Source organism: Brassica napus, chromosome A9 (assembly GCF_020379485.1).
Source record: "Brassica napus cultivar Da-Ae chromosome A9, Da-Ae, whole genome shotgun sequence".
NCBI lineage: Eukaryota > Viridiplantae > Streptophyta > Magnoliopsida > Brassicales > Brassicaceae > Brassica > Brassica napus.
This window is the reverse complement of record NC_063442.1, coordinates 6,451,344-6,471,142: the sequence shown is the minus strand read 5'-3', so window position 1 is coordinate 6,471,142 and position 19,799 is coordinate 6,451,344. Positions and strand designations below refer to the sequence as shown.

Genomic DNA, 19,799 nt, shown 5'->3' with positions numbered 1-19,799 from the left:
GACTCGTTTCAACATAAATACAATTTCTCAAAAGCTTGCTAACGAAGATTAGGACCCTTTGTTTCCGGTTCTATTCATGAAGGTAACTTTATCAATGTTAGAATATCTTTTCGTTTTTTTTATTTGATTAATTTTGTATCTCTTTTAATTCTTAAACTGGCGGAATGAGATTATTTTTGTTATTTTCTAAAATAAGAAAATATTAGATCTGTTTAATCTGGATATTCGATTTTATATTGTTTTTCGGTTTTTAATTTCCTAAAACATAACAACCATTCTAAATCCATATTTGTTTTGGTTTGGTCGGTTAAAATGCTTGAGGTTTTTGGATTTTCGGTGATAACCAAATTTTTATATTATTTGTTTGGTTTCATGTTATATAAATTTTAAACAATCCTGATGTCAAACCAGTGGTTTCATATTATAAATTCTAAACACATGCAAAATCAAATCGAATCAAGATATTAGTTGAAGAAAAAGAAAAAAAATTACTAAAATAAATCATTTAATTACAATGTGGTCGATGGTGAAAGGAATCACTAAAAAAACATTTCAATTTCAAAGAAAATTAGAATCCTCACTTGTGGTGAAGATTTAGTTATATATGTGCTTACGTCGATGTGGATATATATGTGTTGTAAAAGAATATAAAGGTGACTTATAAATATATAAATAATCTGTTAATTTACATTAAAGATATTTTTGTTTAAAATAACACATGAAAAATAAAATTCTTAAATAAAAGTAACTAAAAATAAAATAAGCTTAGACATTAGTGACTTTTTTGCAAATTGTCTTTCTATGTAAAACCGTTGTATAACCTTTGGAATCTTGCACGTGAGTTTTATATTGATAAACTATGTAAAGTATTACATAGTGTGAATACATTTATGTAAAGTTTGACTGAAAAACTTTATACACGTGACACATCAGCATACTCATTCTTAAATCATTATCAAATGTTTTTTTAATATATAAAAGATTTAAATTATTTAGTTGGGATATGAATATATCATAAGAATATATCTTAAGATTATCTTCACCATTAATATGTACTTATCACTAAGGGATAAGAGCAGATATCCTACGACTTTATCTGAATCAATAAAATCAAATTGGGACTTGGATATCAAGTATTCTCCTTGGCCTAGGTCAAAAAGCTAGAAACTTGAAAAAAAGGTGATATGGATCCGATGGAATCTGAATTGCACAATGGCTTTGCTACCTCTGACGGTAACTCCGCCTACGACGACAATGGATGGAAGGAAGTGGTGGAGTACAATGGCTTTCAGACATCTGACGCTAACCATCACGAGTACAATGAATGGAAGGAAGTCGTGTACAGTAGTAAGCGCAGCCAGAAGCAAAAACCGGCGGATAAGGAGGCGAACGGTGACGTTTCCGACAAGATTGTTCCTGACGGAAACAAACAAGCTGAGGATCAAACACAAGCGGCCAAGTTGGTTGCTGCTTACGCGAGGGATGAGAGCGTGAAGACGAATGAAACTAAAAAGCCGAAACCAAGGAAGAAGAAGAAAAAGAATACAAAAGTGTCGCTGTCCGAAGCTGCGGCAAAGATCGATCCTTCACATCTTTCGGAGTTCCTTGTAAAACAAGCATTGGTAAGTGCATGCGTTCAAAACAGGATGATGAGCCCACAAAATCAAAACTCAACCTTTTGTTTTGTTTTTTAATATGTTACTTAGGAACCTGGTACGAGTCAGCTAGTGGAATTTCTCGAGTACTTTGAGACAGCATTTTCCCAAGTATCAGCTGTTCAGTTTGCATGGATGGAGATGTTCAATAACAATTGTCCTTTGTCCACAGTGATCGATGTAAGCTATTTCTCTTGCTTTTTTATTTTTTCTGTTGTGTGATTTTTAATTATCTTTTTTTTTTATATAACCAAACAGGTTCCATTATCTTATATTCCTGAACCTGTCTACAACGCATCAGCCGATTGGATAGACCAGATTCCAGACATGAAAGTCTCTAACTTTGTGAAGTGGGGCTCTAAGAACATTCGCACTGATTTGGCAGAAGAAGAAGAAGTCATCATAGACTGTGAGAAGGATGAGTTCCATGAAAAGGTAAAAAAAAAACCTTTTATTGAACTGAAAGTCTCACCTATGTCTCTGTGATTGCTTCAGTTATGTTAATGTTTTTATGATCAGGTGGCGTTATACGTTGCATTAGCAATGGTGTTACGTATGAAACCTCATTCTTTGATTGGTTTATTACCTGCTATGTGGACGGATATTTCGGCTAAGTATCGAAAACTAGACGAGGTTCCACTTACAGTTTGGATGATGGCTCAGGTTCGTGTCATATACTTTATTTTTTAAAAGGACCAAGAATTTTCGAAATTTGTGTGTGTTTAACTTTAAACCGTGGATAGGCCTCCCAAGGTGATTTATCTGTAGGCTTGTATTCATGGGCGCATAACTTGTTACCACTAGTGGCTGATAAGAAGTGCAACTCTCAGTCCAGGGATTACATTCTGCAACTGGTTGAGAAGTAAGTTCGGATTGTTTTGCTTGTTATTCTCTGATATTTACTCCGGCCGATAACGTAGGCTGCTATGGACACTCGCCGCTAGTCTGGACTCACTTCGGTGGGGCCATGATACACCGGATTTTAAAAAAATATGCACTGCTATTTATTGATTATGTAACAATTATCTGATCTTGTTTATGCCTTTTTCATACCAGCATTTTGTCGAATCCAGAGGCTAGTACCGTGCTCGTGAATGGTACTCTTAGTGAGGGAAAGCGACTGATTCCACCTCATGTATTTAAGGGCTTGCTGCGGCTTACGTTCCCTGCTTCATCCGCAAGAGTAAAGGATACAGAGAGGTTTGAGTCAATCTACCCCTTTTTGAAAGAAGTGGCTCTTGCCGGTGCATCAGGAAGCGAGACAATGAAACAGATATTCACTTCTACTCTGAACGTAGCTGGGGAAGGAAATGCTGTTTTAGCCGATGAAGCTACATCAATCTCTATCTGGTTGTTGGCTGAAGACGGTGATTGCTTCAACCTCTGGGACAGTATCTATGAGGAGAATCTAGAAGCTAGTGTTGCTCTTCTTAAAAAGCTTGTAGGCGAATGGAATGAGTATTCCCTTAAACTATCATCATCAGCAGGTGATATCCTCACTCTCAAACGAACTATCAAGAGCTTGAGGAAAAAGAATGTAAAAGGCATCACTGAAGGAAGAGCCAATGCTTCTCTTTATATAGAAGCTGACAAGTCATGCAAAGTGATCTGGGGAAGACTCTCCCGTGGAAGTGGCTGCCTCATATGTACAGCCATTACTGCTGTGCTTCTAGCTGCTGGAGGAGCGGCTGCGGCGATAACAACGGGTTCGTTTTTATGATCAGGAAAGTTGAGATTTGAGAGACTAAAAATAGCTCGCAAGTTTGTATATATTTGTTCTTTTTAGACCTTTTTTATATTCTTTCTAGACTTGTTTAATTTATGTCCAGATAATTTATTTCTTCTTTTCTTTTATAGTGAGTGACATGAAATTTATTTTCTCTATTATATGCTTTGAGTATGGAAATCAAAGTTTTGTCAGCAAGGAAAGTAACAACAAGCCTTTCCAACTCTTTTCTATAAAATGCGTATCTACAAATCTGTTCTTTCATTGGCTTATATTCATGAAACTATTTGTCTTACTTTTGCATCGGAAGAAGTACAGAAACATAGAGGGAAGAAGATAAAGGACAAACAAAACAAACAAAAGAGCTTTTCTCTGCAACAAACTTAGAACAAGAGTAGAACCGTAAAGAATCTGAAAACAAGTGGTATGTTTAATTCTTCTCTTATGTTACTTTTTAAATATTTTTATTTTGTTTTTGTAGCTTTGAAGAAATCATATATCATTGCTAACAAATAATAATGTGATGCCACTATACCGAGTAAAAAGAAAATCAACAACTATGATGATGCAACTTGGGGTGTTTAGAAATTTTTATGTTATGGTTTGATTATTTCACAAATCTGTTTTTATAACAGATCACTAGAGTTTTCCCGCACACCGTGCGGATATATTTTCATTTTATAAATATTTAATTTTGATATTATTATATAAATTTAAATATACAATTTATATCTTAGTGTTATGTATTTTATAACTCTTTACTTTTATTGTTTAGGTTTATTATTACTTTATTAATATAGGGGTTTGTTTTATACATTTTACCTTTTTTATTATGTTTTCGAGTTTTCATAATTTGAAATAATCAAATAAAAAATATTCTTCAACATATGATTTTGAAAATATATAGCTGTAGAAATAAATTTTTAATATATGTTAGTAACTTCATATGTATTAAAAAAATCTGACATGATTAATAAATTTGAACCCGTTTTAGTGGTAGATGATAATTTATTTAAATGAAAGCATTATATTACTTAATTACGAAATTAATTAATGCACTATTTAATAAAAATTATTTAAAAATTTAGTAGGATTTTGTTAGATTTTTCTCAACAGATTTTGTTATAACTGAAGATAAAATTCAAATCTATAGTTAAAATTAATTTATTATTAATATTCCTATTAATTATTATGTCATATTATATGATTAATGAAATGGTCCTAGTAGACTTCTAAATAGTAGATAAAAATGTCACTTCTCTTTTAATAGATAAGATATTTGAATATCTTACAATTCTCTTTTTTTGTAAGTTATTATAAATTCGTAAGCAAAAAGTTATTGTAAATTCAATTTTGATTAAAAGCAAGAAATAAAGAACACTATAATTTTATTTTCATATAGAATTTAAAAGCAAGCAGAAATTGATCGTGCAGCACGGAGTGAAATACTAGTATATATTAATAATTATATCTGGGGAAAAGTGCCAATTTCGACCCCAACACTCTCAGTCGTGCCAAATAGGATCCGAACAAATGGGCAGTGCCAAAACCGGCCTCAACTTAAGTATAATTTAAGAAAAACTACCTGAACTTTTCAAAACGTGCATAAATCTACATTGACTCTAACAGAAGTTAGTCAACCGTTAACAAGATAAGAAGACGACGTTTATATATATATATATATATATAAACTCAAACCGTGTTGTGATACCCTTTTAAATGGGCACACTAACAACTAGATAAAAATAACTTTTTAAAATACTATTACAAATTTGAAATTATATAAACTACTATTATTCTTCATCTTATCTAATTTAAAATTTTGGTGACAATTTTTTCTGATTTATATAAATACATTAACATGTTTTTCTTATTTATCATATCTTTAATAAAATTATATCTTACTAAAATATAAATAATAAAGTATTTATTATTATACGATCTTAAATAAGCTTAAAACTTTGAATTTATTTATACAATTTTCTGATATAAATTATTTTTAATTTTTAAAATTAAGTGGAAATTTTTTTAGTTTTCAAAGTTAATATTATATATTTTGATATTTTGTTCAAAAATGTTAAGAGGCCTTTTACCTTTCTTTCACTAAGATATCTTGTACAAAATATTAGACAAATTAAGCAATAACTAAAATATATAAAGTAATCACCAAAGTTTTAAATTGGATAAGATGAAGAAGAATAGTAGTTTATATAATGGAGAATTTCAATTTGTAATAATATTTCAAAAAATTATTTTAGTCTAGTTGTTAGTGTGCCCCTTTAAAAGGATATCTCAGTACGGATTTGAGTTCCGAAATGAACATATTTTTAAAAAAATACATATATCAAAACGACGTCGTCTTATCTTGTTAAATGTTGATTAACTTCTGTTAGAGTCAATGTAGATTTAGACACGTTTTAAAAAAAAGATTGGATAATTTTTCTTAAATTATAATTGAGTTGAGGTCGTTTTTGGCACTGGCCATTTGTTCGGGTCCTATTTGGCACGATTGAGAGTGTTGGGATCGAAATTGGCACTTTTCCTCGTATATCAAAACGATGTCGTTTTATCTTGTTAACGGTTGACTAACTTCTGTTAGAGTCAATGTAGATTTAGACACGTTTTAAAAAGTTCGGGTAGTTTTTTTGAATTATAATTGAGTTGAGGTCGTATTTAGCACTGATCAATTGTTCGGGTCGTATTTGGCACGACTGAAATTGTTGGGGTCGAAATTGGCACTTTTCCCATTATATCTGCTCACTCTTGTACGGTTAAATGTATATTTGTTCCACTCAATCCGTTTAATCTACTAGATTAGTATTGCTAGATCAGTATTTGATCAGTTAAATCCGCAATGCCTAATGTATTTTTTCCATTTCGAGCATCAATTCTTTACGGACATCACCTGGCGAAAAGGTTTGGAAAAAGTGAGTATTTGGGAATATAATTGTTCACTAGACACTCTCGGTGATTTTTTCATGTTACATCCAGTGATTCAAATTGGTAATATCATCACTAAGTGATACCAAAACGTGTGATCGAAAGATTGCTATATATTTGATAAAATATTTCTATAAATATAATTAACTAAACTAGCATTTACAAAATCTTATGAGTATAGTAAGTAACCCTCCGGCAATTCCTCTAAAATCAGATGCCCACAAAGATTACAATATTACATACATATACATCTATTGAGAAATGATGTTGAGAAGCGAGGTCCGTGTTCTAATCAACCTTCGAAACAAACCTTCTAGACTTTTCTCAAACCTCCCAGTCCACACCTCAAGGTCCTCAAGCTTCCTATGAAGTTCCTCTTGAGAGCAAGAATCTCCAGATATAGCTGAATCTACATCATCCAACTCGTTTTTGACTATCTTATCATAACCATGAAACTTCTTCTTCATGAGGACCAAAGCGAACTTGCTCCTTATGTCGTTTCCGTTTTCTCGACCCGACAAGAACTCCAAGAACGACTTCAAGGCCGAAACCGTCATCGAGACAACACGTCTCATAGCGTGATTCACGGCAAAGAAATGAACATCACGGTCTTGATCCAGATCATTATCTCTCATTACTAACCCTACATTAATGTTTTTCAAGGATCCTAGAAGCTTCCTCGCTTCTTTCTTCATGTTCTTCCTAAACCCGACGTAGTCCGAGAAGTCGACATCTTGCCTTCTCCTAGCGCAAATTTGAAGACCAAGAACATGCTCATGAGTCTCAACCATGAGATCTCTTGAGGCGTTGCATATATCCATTAGCTTCAACGACCCATCAAGCATTTCCTCCATAAACTCTCCCTTCATCTTCTTCCTCTCAGCATTAAACGACAACACATTTCGTGTGGAACCCATCTTCAGACACTCCTCCGTACACTCGTACAGATCCTCCAACCCCACTAAACCGGAGTTAACCGATTCAGATGACGTTACTGTCTTCGTGTTCATAGTGATAAGAAATTTGTCTAGCGATTCCTCAATCGCTGCAGTGCTGGGATGAGATCTTGAAGGTAAACTTATCGATCTTACATGATTCTTGATGATCTTCATTGCCATATTTGTTTTTTTTTCTTGTTGTTGAGCTTTGTTTCTCTATACTGATTTTATTCAACGAGCTCTATTTATATCCTAGGGATTTGTAACGTATGTTACGTCTACCAACAAAACTTCAACAACAATAAGATTTTTTTAATATTTTAATTTTGTGAGTCTGAGTTGTCATGTCTTTTTGTATAAATTCGTTTGTCAAATTATGCGTAATAGTTTGGCCACAAAACTTATGACTCATCGTCTGGTGTGCTTCCAGTTTTGCCACATAATTAATGTTCTAGTCGATTTTCGAAACTAAAATAATATCAACGGTCTATAGATTGTCTGGGTAGGTGAAGAAATCCAGATCTTCCTCAACCATATTATTCCCGTCCCATCCTCCCTAGGTTGTCTGTTACGTTCTTCTATAGTTTAATATAAAGTTTCTGAATATGATGATTAGCTTCAGAGTCTCACTTTACGACACGTGGAAGAGAAACGATCTTTTTGCTGTTGATTACTTGATTGTATCCACATTTGGTTGATTTCTTGATTTTCCGAAGAAGAAAAACACTGCAACGTGTAGTCATTTGATTAATGGGTCTGGCACATGCTCCAGCAATAAAAGATCATTGTCGATATTTGTAATTTAGAAAAATCGTATAAAGTATCAGCAAAACCCATGTTGTTATTAGCCGTTAATAGTTACATAATGAAATACTAATGCAAAATGATTTTTTGATGTAAATATTAGATGTAATAATGTCAAAACTTTTGGTTTTATCCTTTGTCTAATATTTGTGTAGTTCACAAAAGGGGAGCTGCACTTGCACCTAATGTTTTCTGCATAATTAGTGTTATTTAAGAATATTGTAAATGTATGCTGCCATTCATACTTTGTTTTTTTTTGGTTCTTAGTCTTTTGCTTTGGAATTAATCAAAGTCCTAAAACTCAGAATTATTTTGTCCCCAAGCCTTTTTGTTTATATAATTAGTACAACTCAAAATGTATAGTAGTATCTAAAAACTTTTAATACTTTTCATCAAGTGACTTTAATTTAAAATGATATATTATAATTAATATGCTCATAAATTGAACCAATTTTCTTTTTAGTTATTTTTAGAGGGTTTCAGATGTTCAAAATTTTCCTAGTTTCTTCATGTTGTCTTATCAGAATTTTTTTTCTTATTTACATATTTCCTCCATTTCACAAAGAATATCATTTTGACAATTTTTTCTTGTTAAACAAAAAATGTCATTTTAAAATTGCAAATGTATTTTATACTTATTTTAGCTAATATTTATTATAAATTACATTAATCTTCAATGATTAATTAAATATATATAATTAATAAGAATATAAATGCGTTACAATTATTTTCTTAGTTTATATTAAAATATCAAAGTAATATTCTTTATGAAACGGAGAAAATAAGATTTTAAATTATCATTTTAACGTTAATGGAGTGTTTTTTGACGTCAAGTGAGTCTTGTTGTTTAAAAGCCGCACTATTATTGTTTTAGTTTTTTTGTATAATTTATTTTGCTAATAATTTGGTTAGTAGTATAATCTTTTTTTGTCATCCGATTAATATTATAATCAGTTTAATATTTTTTTTATAATTAGTGTTAAGCATTTATATCCAGATACAATATATATTTGAACATTTTCATAATTATTTTTGTTATTATATTTATTGTACAATGTACTTATTTTTAATATTTATATATATATATTTTTATGTAATAGCTATTATTGAATTATTATGTTACTTAAATAAAATATACTTCATCTGTTCCAAAATAGTTGATGTTTTGGTTGAATGCACAAGAATTAAGACATACACTTTAACCTAAAAAGTAGCATTAAAATATAAACTAAAACTAATTCAACCAATCATAAAAAAAACACTATAAAACATCATTGGTCATGCAACTTTCAATAAAACTAAAATTAATATAAAATATCAAAACATTATGTATTTTAAAATAATCAAAAACACTGTAATATATATATATATATATATATTATTTTTTGAAGCAGAGGGAGTATAATGGTTTATTAGATTGTAGATTAGTGCAAACAAAAATAGCTGATGTTGCTAACGTATAGAAATATGAATACATTTTTGTGTTCATATATATCATATTAAAAACACTTCATATAAATATTCTTATTGTCTATATATTTCAGTTATAACATAAAATTAAGATTTTTAATTGATTAAAATGTATGTAAATTTTATTCAGGTAGCTACATAATATTCTATAACTTTATTTGCATATATGTATTTTATAAAATCATTCTAATTTGTTTGAAAAGAATTGACCCAACAAAAACAGATATGAATATAATTAGAGATTTGGCCCTACAGATTTTGTTAATTATCTATTTCTAAATTGAAGTCCATCATCTATCAGTTTTTTTCACTGGGAACAACAAATAAACGTTCATATAATTCTTTTGTGTTTTTTTTTTTGTTTTTTGCCGTACACACATCACACAGATTATTGTTGTTCCAATCATATAAACTGCTTTAATAGATTTTTAAAGTGAGGGAACATCGTTTTTTTTTTTCAATTTATCGTAGAATGATATATCTCATTTTTATTGGTACTTTTAATCACATTTTTAAATTCAAATCTCCATTTTGTGGTTAGAAAGACCTATTGGATCAAAGAGTTAAGAGTTTTTTTTTCCCTTAAATTCTACCTTCTTGTATCTAGCATTTATGAAGACGGTCTCAATGCAAAGTTAATGGATTAATCATTGTATAAAATCTTCGAAACTTAAGTTGATTGAATGTATGGATTTCGTCAATAAACCTATAAATATTATTTGGTCGGGTTTGAAAGAAATTATATTTAAAAATCAAAATTTTTATTTTTTTACTTTGATTTTTTTTTTAAATAAAAAAAATTAGGGAAGAAATGTAAAATTATTATTTAATAAAGTTATTCAACTTTTATATATACTTTATACATTTCATAAAAAAATAAACGATAAAAATAGGGTTATGAAGTTTACAAACTATCATTTTAAATAACTGAGAAATTTTAAATATATATTTTCTAATACTCTTTCATGAAATCACTTTAAATTTATAATACTATATTTTTAAAATCTACTTAAATCTGATATTTATTTGGATTTAGAATGAATTAATTCTTTCTCAAATTCCTAAACCAACCTTCTTAAAACTGAAATAATTTTGAGCTAGAATAAGAACGAAGAAGAAATTAGGCATCGATAATTTTATATAAGAAGATAGGTTGGTTTGCTCAAAAAAAAAAAGAAAAAAAAAAGATAGGTTGGATTGAAGTATATTGATCATGTTTATTCATGTGTTCTTTACAATAGTTTTTTTGGTAAAATGTAAATTGTTCTCTACAACAGTTAGGTGTTAATTTTAGTGTTACACATAAGCTCCAATAATACTCAACAAAGATACTGTTTCTTGAATGAGCTCATCGTTGATGCTTGGACACTCATATTGCATCCTAATAGACCCTTTTGAAGCTAATGATGCAAGATTATTGTTCGTGTGTCTCCAAAAAATTAGATGCCTTAAGCGAATGTTTATTTTTTTTTTAATTGAGGTCCGGCTATGTGTTAACAAATTATTAGAAACAAATCCAGCAACATCTAGCTCCCTAGTGTATTGTCTCCATTGTTGTCTCTTCTTCATCGCTGGCATTTACTAATATGTATTATTTTTTTTAAGATCTAATATGTATTAGAACAAAACATGACAGCTTGTAGAAACTTATACTAAGAGATATATGATGATCTAGTCAAATAAAAAGCTAGGCTAGTGTAGATTAAGAGACCTTTCGCTTACAATATAAGGGTAGAGGAATCTTGTATAGTTGTATTCGTGGACCTCGTGGTACGTATATTTCTTCCTCATGTTTCAATTCTCGTAGCGTTATATTGTTTAATGGGGGAGACCAAAAAATGTTCAACATGACAGAAGCAAAACTTAACAAAGAGTTAACTCACCAAATTATTGAGAATTTATATGGGCTTATTTGCCAACTAGCCATATTTCAAATACAAATTAGGTAAATTTCATCAGTGACTACAAATCAAGTATATCTTTTTTTTAACACTGAAGTAACCTTTATCCATGAGTTTCTGGATATACAAAGATCTCACCATTGGTTCCAAGTAAAACCGAAAAATATGAAAAGACATCAAAAAAAATAATAATAGTAACAACAAGCGCAGATACCAGTAGGTAGCGCATAGAATCAGAAGTCGAGACTTGTCCCAGAGCTATCAACATAGCTATCAACGGAGGCAAATGGAAAGAGATGCACCCATCTATTAAGCAGATTCAGCTTCAATATTAATCAAGTATATCATGGGACAAAAAACATATATCAATCAAAGTTCGTTTAATCAGGATTTGTCCAGATGTTCTAACATTTTGGCTATTTCAAAAGCAAATTTAGAGTATGTAAGTTTGAATCAAGGGAAAATGTCGATATGTGACTCAATGAGAATTAATTTGGAAATAAAAGACCACTCAATAATGTTTACATTCCCACTTAATTATAGACAATAATAATTAGTATGTAATAACGACCCAAAGCCAGATTAGTTGCTTGTGGAAATCTGCCAAAAGGAGGGCACTGATTATAAGGATACATTTGCTCATGTTGCTCATGTTTCTTAAAATTGCAGCTGCTATATGTTGGGAAATTCATCAGATGGATAATTCATAATGTATTTTTACAGGGTGATCGTAAAGAAGAAATTTATATACAATTACCTCCTGGTTTTAAATCCAGTGTTCCTACTAAAGTGTGTCGACTTTGAAAGTCACTCTATGTACTCAAACAATCACCTACGTGCTGGTCTGCAAAGCTGAGCAAAACTCTATTGGATTTCGGTTTTGTCCAGAGTTATGAAGACTACTCATAATTTTCCTTTATACGAGGAGATATATGCTTACAATTTTAGTCTATGACGATGATTTATCATTGCCGCAGATGATGTTTCTATTATCAGAGGTTTAAGAACTACTTGAACAAATATTTTAACATGAAGGATTTAGGCAAGGTAAAAAAAAAATGGTTTGGCAATCGCAAGAGGTCCTGAAGGCATCTTTGTTTCTCAGTGAAAGTATGCCTTGGATGTAATTACAGAGTGTGGTCTTCTTGGTGCAAAGCCATCACCTGTCCAAACTGAGTTAAATTATAAGCTTGCTGAATCTGATGGTAAACCACTTGCGGATCCTAGCAAGTATAGGCGTCTGGTCGGCCGTTTACTATACTTTACCTTTACCAGACCTGAGCTTAACTATGTGGTTAAAATTCTTTCTCAATTCATGCAAAAACTACTTGAAGATCATTGGCTTGCTGCCTCAAGGGTCGTCCGGTACTTAAAAGGTAGTCCGAATCAGGGGATAATGTTATCATCCAACCGTGACCTTCAGCTTGCTGCATTTTGTAATGCAGACAGGTCAGCTTGTCTGCCTACATGTAAATCATTGAGTGCTTATCTTGTCTTATTTGGAGACTCACTAGTCTCATAGAATACCAAGAGACAACGTACTGTATCTCGCTCTTCAGCTGAAGCTGAGTATAGGTCCATGGCAGACACAACATGCAAACTCAAATGGCTTAAGCGACTACTTCTACAGTTCGGTTTTACATGATCGTCCCTACGCAACTCTCTTATGATAGTCATTCACCAATCTATATAGCCAAAAACCCGGTGTTCTATGAACGTACTGATCATGTGCAGAATGAATGTCATACAGTACGTGATGCGGTTCAAAATAAACTACTTTTTACTGTCCACATTTCAACCAAGAATCTACCAGCGGATCTACTAACGAAACCACTTTCTACACAAAAGTTTCATTATCTACTGTCCAAGTTAGGCGTTCTAAACATGTCATTACTAACTTAAGCGGGAGTAATGAGAGATAAGAATAATTTCATATATCTTAGGGATTTAGATTAATCTATGAATTTCCTACTCCTAGTCAGCTTACGTTATTTATGTTGTATATACATTATTTATGTAGTATATATACATTACCTTGGTTGATGAATAAGATATACTTCTGCGTATGGAGGGAACGTAATCAACGAAGACATGGTGGTGAACAAGATGTAAAATTGATTTTTTGATAAATATAAAATGTACATATTTTTTTAACAAATGAATGACCGGATAATTAAATGATCTAGTAGCGTTAACCTGAATAGAATTTTCAGCACGATAATCTTAAAACTGAAAAAGCTGATTTGAATAGATCAATTCTTTTACATTTTCACACACATGTTTACAAGCATCTAAAGTATATAGTAAAATCATTTTCAAATAACATGAACAGTGCCGGCCTAAACAAAATTTTAACCACACATATTTTGTGGTTTTATCTAATATCATATCATATATATATATAATATAATTGACATTAAAAATATAAACTAATTCAATTTATTTTTAAAATAAAATTTAGTCACCTCAAAAAAATTGTTTAATCAATACATCATTTGTATGAAAACCTTAAAAACAGAAACTCACTATAAACACAATAAAGAGAAGTCAATCTACTAGCAACTATATCACCATAGCCTTTTCATGCTTTCAATCTCATTAGTGATAAGTGAAAATATTGTAATAAAATTAATTGTCTGACAATATTATTATGTGGTAACATTTGACTATATTCAATCATAATTTTACTATAATCATTTGTTAATATGAAAAATGTTATTATTTTGCTATGCATTTACTCTATAAATATCATAATTAAAATAATAAATTATGTTTACAAACAAACACTAACAAAAATTCTTAATATGAAAGTTGCATAAAATATGCATTTTCAAAATTGTATGCCCTAAGCGACTGCTAGGGTCGCTTGCCCTCTGGACCGGTCGTGAACATGAAAACACAAAAATGGTATGCGATCAATCACCAAACTAAATTATTTTATCGAAGATATAAAGGCTAGAGGCTATGGTTGCTTAATAATCTATAGCTTAGAATAGGTTTGCACATTTCTGTTTGAATCGGTTGATTTGATTTCTGGTTCCTATGGTTTGTACAAATTTTGTTAAACTGAAAGGAAAATTTTGATTTGATTCAGTTTTAAACATTCTGCCAAATTGTACAAATGAATTTGGATTTTAAATTTGGTTAAATTTTGATTATATTTGATCATTTCAGATTATTTTGGTTAAAGTATTAGACAACGATTTAATTTAGTTAAAAATTCATATAATTTTATTTCAGTTAAATTTGATAATAAATATTAAATCTAATTTTGGTTTGTTCTGCTATAAACCAGTATGATTTCCTTTAAAATATTAATTTTTTAAAAAAAAACTGAACAAACTGAACCACTAACCAGATTGTTTACCTTCTAGCGAATTGAACTAAACTCACAACCAAACAAATAACCGATTTTTTTAACTTGCAGAGCTGAGCCTGAACTGAAAACTGATATTTGTCCGGTTAATTTTCATAGGCCTAGTAGGAGAATCTTGTATTGGTGGATGTCATCGTACGTACATTTCTTGATATAAAATTTTCCGTAACGTTCTGTTGTTTAGATGAGGGAACAAGGAAACAGATGCTTCAGCAATATACAATATATAATCAAACATGACAGAAAATAACAAAATAAACAACAAACGTTTATTCGCCAAATAATTGACTAATACCAGAACATTGACCACTTGTCCTTTCTGAAAAATCTTCTATATGATTCCACCAACGTTGTCCTCTGTTTTATTGTCCCCTCAATTATTTGGTTGTAATTTAACTGAAACTTCACAATACTCTGCACTTGGCTGCTTGTTCGATGAAGATAACAGTATCTTCCCTGCAAGCCATAGAAAAGAAACAATCTTTACTCAGATACTCTGTTTGATTTACCTTTGAACCGGTGTCGCAATTGTCAAAAGCAAATATTATCTCCTTGATCTCTCAGGTAACAGTCCCAGACAAGATCAATAAACCAATCATGGCATCCACACAAAAAAAAAACTGCTAAGAACAGAGTAAATGACACTAAAGGCAAGAAGGTAATTATAACAAAACTTCACCGAATGTAGGTAACTCATAGAGCTTGAGTCTTTAAGAACTCATTATAACATGTTAAAAGATCTCATGTGACTCAGCACATTACCAACAGAGTGTTCATACACTTTCATACATTAGTGTTCATATGTCAAATTCACGACTTTCATACACAGTGTTCATATGCATATAGTTAAACAACATACTTAACCGTTCATATGAATATAGCTTATAAATTTATTCCTTTTAAAAAGATACAACTTTAAAAAAGAAACAGGACCTGCACAAAGAAGAAAGCCGGTTAAGCCAATCATGGAATTCACAACAGCTTACAAGAACAGTTTGCATGACACTACAGGAGAGAAACACACAAAAAAATCACTTTAAGAGATCTCAGGTCACAAGCCTACCAACACAGTTAAACAACCTATTGTCATTAATCAATGCTGGCACCCTTAAGAAATAACTGTTCATTTTCGTACAAGTAATCAAGTTCATTCCTTTTTGATTCAATACAAAAGAAACACAACTTGCGAAAACTAAGAACATCAACAAAGCTCAAGCCAGAGAATACCATTCAGTCAGCCAACCCTTGCTCTTTCGCCTTCTTCACCCATTTCAACGAAGTTTCAAGCGTAGCATACGCAGAAGCATCACTCAAACTCTTGCTCCCAACCGCATAATCAAAAACTTCATACGCCTCTGCGACCTTCCCACTTCTAACCAGCGCCCTCACAAGCGTAGCGTAAGCATAACTCTCAAGCTTCAAACCCTTCGATTTCATCATCTCATAAAACTCGATCCCTTTCTCCATCAACCTCCCCTTACACAACCCATAAAGCAAAGTATTATAAGTGACATCATTAGGAGCACACCCTCTCGCTTCCATCTCTTCCAACAAACTCAACGCGCCCAAACTCGCTCCTTTCCTACACATCCCATTCATCAGCGCCGTGTAAGCAACCGCATCAGGCTCATACCCTGCCTCATCCATAGTCTGCAGATACTTCCTCGCCTCCTCAATCCTCCCCGACTTCGACAACCCGAATATCAAAGTATTGTAAGTGATCCGATCAGGCTCAACACCGTCCTCCTTCATCTTCTTGAAAACACCAACCGCCTCGCTCCCTTTACTCAACGTGCAAAAGCCTTTCATAATAGTATTATACACAAAGCAATCAGGCTTAAAACCGTCAACACCAAGATCACTAACTAACTTCATCGCTTCCCTTAGATTCTTGGAGTTACACACATGATCGATCAAGATCGTGTAGCTAACAAGATCCGGCTTCACGTTAAACGACTCCTTCATCTTATCCCTAAACTCGTAAACAGCGTTCAACGACTCGTACTTGCATAACTGCTTGAGGAGGTAGTTGTAAGTGAACATATCCGGAGGCGAGTGCTTCTCGGAGAGCTCCATCACCAGATCTCTAGCGTCGCTGATCCGATCCGATTCGCAGAGGGACCGGGCCGCGATGTCGGTGGTGACGTTGTTAGGCGCGACGCCGCTGTTCACCATGAGGTTGAGGACTCGGTGGACGTTGGAGAGAGGCGAGTCGGGGGATCTGCAGGCGTGGGAGAGGAGGATGTTGAAGGTGGACGGCTCCGGGGAGAAAGTGGGCTGGGATTTGAGGATGTGGTGGAAGAGGTTGACGGCGTCGTCGACGGAGGCGATGGAGGCGTAGGATTGGAGGACGGAGTTGTGGAACTTGGTGTCGAGGGGGGTTTTGGAGGTGGCGGCGATTGAGTTGAAGAGGGATTTGGCGGAGGAGAGGTTTGGGGATTTGAAAGGGTTTCTCGAGTGAGTGGTATGGGGAGGTTTTGGGGAGTCGTGATGAGTTCCGGTGATTCGGTTTTGGGAGTTTCGCGGGGGAGGAGGTGGGGTTGGTTTCTTGATCAGTTGCGTCGACGTTAGAGAGCGAAACGACGACGGAATCTTCCCCATTTTTTTGTCGTTTTGCTTCGATCGCCGGGAGGTTTTAGGGTTTTTGTAGGGGTTGACAGGAAGGCGAATGGTGGTAGGTAGTCACACTCGCGCTCTACTGCGTACTTCTTCATTGGGCCTGTTGGGCTTTTACAGTCGCTTTTACTTAGGATCATGTTTATTGTTTTTTTTTTCTTGGTAAAATGTTAATAATCATGTTTATTGTTGTCTTTGATTGCTTGCATTTGAATAAATTCAAAAAAACAAAAATATTTGTTTGCTTTAATAGAACAAAACATGATAGCTCGGAGAAACCTATAAATGATGATGTACTGAAAGAAAAAAATCTGGAGGCCCTTGTAGATTTAAGAGTCTATGGGTTCACAATACGTGTACATTTCTAAGCGTTCAGGTTTTCACGTTGTTTTCATATTAGTTCCAAATGTTCTATACATATAAATATCGGAAAGTTTAAGATTGTTTGGGTCAGTTACGATTCAGATAGTTTGGTTTGGTGGTCGATCCAATTTCAGTGTGTATTAGGGTTTCCCACTTGTTCTTTACTTTTTGTACAAGTTTGTAGGCAAAATCATTTTTTATTCAAAAACAACAATTTATGGAGGCTAAATATGACAGATTTTCTCAAAAAGGAGAATTTTAATTTTACCACAAATTTGATAGTATTTTTAAAAAATTTCTTAATTGATAATCATTTTCATTAATACCTTAAGTTTGTAATGAAAAAAACTAAATCAACTCCCTTAATGCATTTATTAATATTTAAAATTATTTATAAAATATTAAACTCTAAATAGTAATCAGTAAACACTAAACTCAAATGTTATGATATGGTAATATTAAAAGTGGTAACCAAGTTATATTATTTCAAACAATTTCTCTTCTCAGAATAACTCAATGATCTTCTCGTTTTTCTAATTGAAACAATAACACAAGGCATTGATTCATAATTTGCAGACAAAATCAAGAAAGATTAAACAAAAGTTTTTGTAATGAGGAAGAGCAAATCTTGTCTGATATCTGAAGTTCTGAAAAAGAAACACGTTGAAGGAGCTTGATGATGGATCACCTCAAAACAATTATTATGTTTCAACATTCTCATTTCTCCAAGTGTTTCCATTCTTCAACTAGAAATTTGGAGCTAAAAGTTTTGTTGATTCTGTAATATACACAATGCAGAACTGATTCATCATAAGAAAACTTCTAGGACAAAAGTTGTCAAAGGCTCAAAGCTAGTTTCTTTCTTAGAATGACAACAATGTACACAAGAAAAAGAAATCAAGAAAAGGTGAAACAGAGCCATTTCTTGACCGCTGGCTTATCACCGTCTTGTTTCCTCTGAGAATTCGTCTTCGTCGAACTCCTTCCTGTCTTCTTATCTTCACCGGCTTTGCTGAATATCACGGTGTATCCATCTGCTGTCGCGGGATCATTCACATCCCAATCCCCAAATTTTGGTAACGGCCTTCCAGCGTCGTTTGATGCCATTTTCGATCAACAACAAAAACTGAATAGAGAACAGCAACAAAACACAAACTCTTTTTTTTCTTCTATGAGTTGATGTTTTTGTTTAGAGGGTCTGACCCCACGATGCAGATTTATAATAGAGAAACTGAATAAAAAGAAAAAGGAAAACAGATGTTTATGATTGAGATTGTCTTTGAAATCTTCCAGACGCGGTAGAATATTCTATTGCCTTTTCTTCTTTTAAAATGTTTCTGAGGTACAGAATCGTTTGCCTTTCCGTGTAAGAAATCTAATTATAGGAAAACCATATCCATGGCTGATCTGTTTCTTCATTTTCACGCGGTAGTTTACAGTTCTCTGATCTTTTATTTTCCTTATATATACACACCAGAAACTCATCATCTCTCAACCAAATGAGAAAAAGCTGATCAACACATCTGCTTTAATTGAGGCATCGGTAAGAATCTGACATTAGACCTAACCTTATCTGCTTTATTTCAAATCAGGAGTTGTAACCATGGACATCTTTTTGGGTTTGAAGTGTAGTAGTGGCTAGAAATCCTGCGAAACTGATGAGGGTCATTAATGAGCAAGACCAATCTCTGGTAATGAAACACAATGAGTTTGCAGATTCTTGTGTGCTTCTTACTCTGTGCTCCTGTCTCTTGGGTTTAATAGTGACTATTCTTGAATTACTAAAGAGTTCTTTCGACATGTAGATTTAGCTGATGGTTACAAAGCGGCAATAACTAACAGTATAGCATACACAAACACAACGAACTCCCTGGCATGAAGATTATGTACTAGCAGTTTAGTTGAATTATGAACCTGAATTTGTAAATTTTGCTATTCTTGAAAACAAGACCATCAGTTTCAACAGCAAATACAGAGAAAGGACAAACTAACTCAACAACATGAGATACT

General features: G+C 32.7%; 4 protein-coding genes across 5 annotated transcripts; 1 reads left to right on the top strand and 3 right to left on the bottom strand.

Moving 5' to 3' along the window:
• Positions 1 to 1,007: 1,007 nt before the first annotated feature.
• On the top strand, positions 1,008 to 4,168 carry LOC106362762. Its single transcript, XM_013802609.3, has 6 exons — positions 1,008 to 1,622; positions 1,707 to 1,835; positions 1,914 to 2,090; positions 2,175 to 2,318; positions 2,399 to 2,517; positions 2,712 to 4,168. Exons 1-6 carry the CDS (start codon positions 1,185 to 1,187, stop codon positions 3,373 to 3,375), a joined length of 1,671 nt encoding a protein of 556 aa, XP_013658063.2. The 5' UTR covers positions 1,008 to 1,184; the 3' UTR covers positions 3,376 to 4,168.
• Positions 4,169 to 5,578: 1,410 nt separating this feature from the next.
• On the bottom strand, positions 5,579 to 8,025 carry LOC106365474. Its single transcript, XM_013804896.3, has one exon. It carries the CDS (start codon positions 7,437 to 7,439, stop codon positions 6,573 to 6,575), a length of 867 nt encoding a protein of 288 aa, XP_013660350.2. The 5' UTR covers positions 7,440 to 8,025; the 3' UTR covers positions 5,579 to 6,572.
• A 6,921-nt stretch (positions 8,026 to 14,946) lies between these two features.
• LOC106366376 (pentatricopeptide repeat-containing protein At2g17670) lies at positions 14,947 to 17,505 on the bottom strand. Of its 2 annotated transcripts, none has more exons than XM_013805977.3 (2): positions 16,038 to 17,505; positions 14,947 to 15,266 (listed from the first exon to the last, which is right to left on the bottom strand). In XM_013805977.3, exon 1 carries the CDS (start codon positions 17,409 to 17,411, stop codon positions 16,041 to 16,043), a length of 1,371 nt encoding a protein of 456 aa, XP_013661431.2. In that variant the 5' UTR covers positions 17,412 to 17,505; the 3' UTR covers positions 14,947 to 15,266; positions 16,038 to 16,040. The 2 variants fall into 2 exon arrangements, with proteins under 2 accessions (XP_013661431.2, XP_048595577.1); XM_048739620.1 differs by lacking the exon at positions 14,947 to 15,266 and adding an exon at positions 15,569 to 15,743 and having other exon boundaries at positions 16,038 to 17,431.
• A 988-nt stretch (positions 17,506 to 18,493) lies between these two features.
• Positions 18,494 to 19,634, bottom strand: LOC106364185 (protein NOI4-like). The gene has a single exon (XM_013803813.3). The coding sequence runs from the start codon at positions 18,894 to 18,896 to the stop codon at positions 18,687 to 18,689; it is 210 nt and encodes a 69-aa protein (XP_013659267.1). The 5' UTR covers positions 18,897 to 19,634; the 3' UTR covers positions 18,494 to 18,686.
• Between the last annotated feature and the right edge of the window lie 165 nt (positions 19,635 to 19,799).

Coding starts and splice junctions, on each gene's coding strand:
- LOC106366376 (XM_013805977.3), bottom strand. CDS start 17,411: ATGGGGAAGATTCCGTCGTCGTTTCGCTCTCTAACGTCGACGCAACTG.
- LOC106365474 (XM_013804896.3), bottom strand. CDS start 7,439: ATGGCAATGAAGATCATCAAGAATCATGTAAGATCGATAAGTTTACCT.
- LOC106364185 (XM_013803813.3), bottom strand. CDS start 18,896: ATGGCATCAAACGACGCTGGAAGGCCGTTACCAAAATTTGGGGATTGG.
- LOC106362762 (XM_013802609.3), top strand. CDS start 1,185: ATGGATCCGATGGAATCTGAATTGCACAATGGCTTTGCTACCTCTGAC. Junction 2,319..2,398: donor CAGTTTGGATGATGGCTCAG/GTTCGTGTCATA, acceptor AACCGTGGATAG/GCCTCCCAAGGTGATTTATC. Junction 2,518..2,711: donor ATTCTGCAACTGGTTGAGAA/GTAAGTTCGGAT, acceptor TTTTCATACCAG/CATTTTGTCGAATCCAGAGG.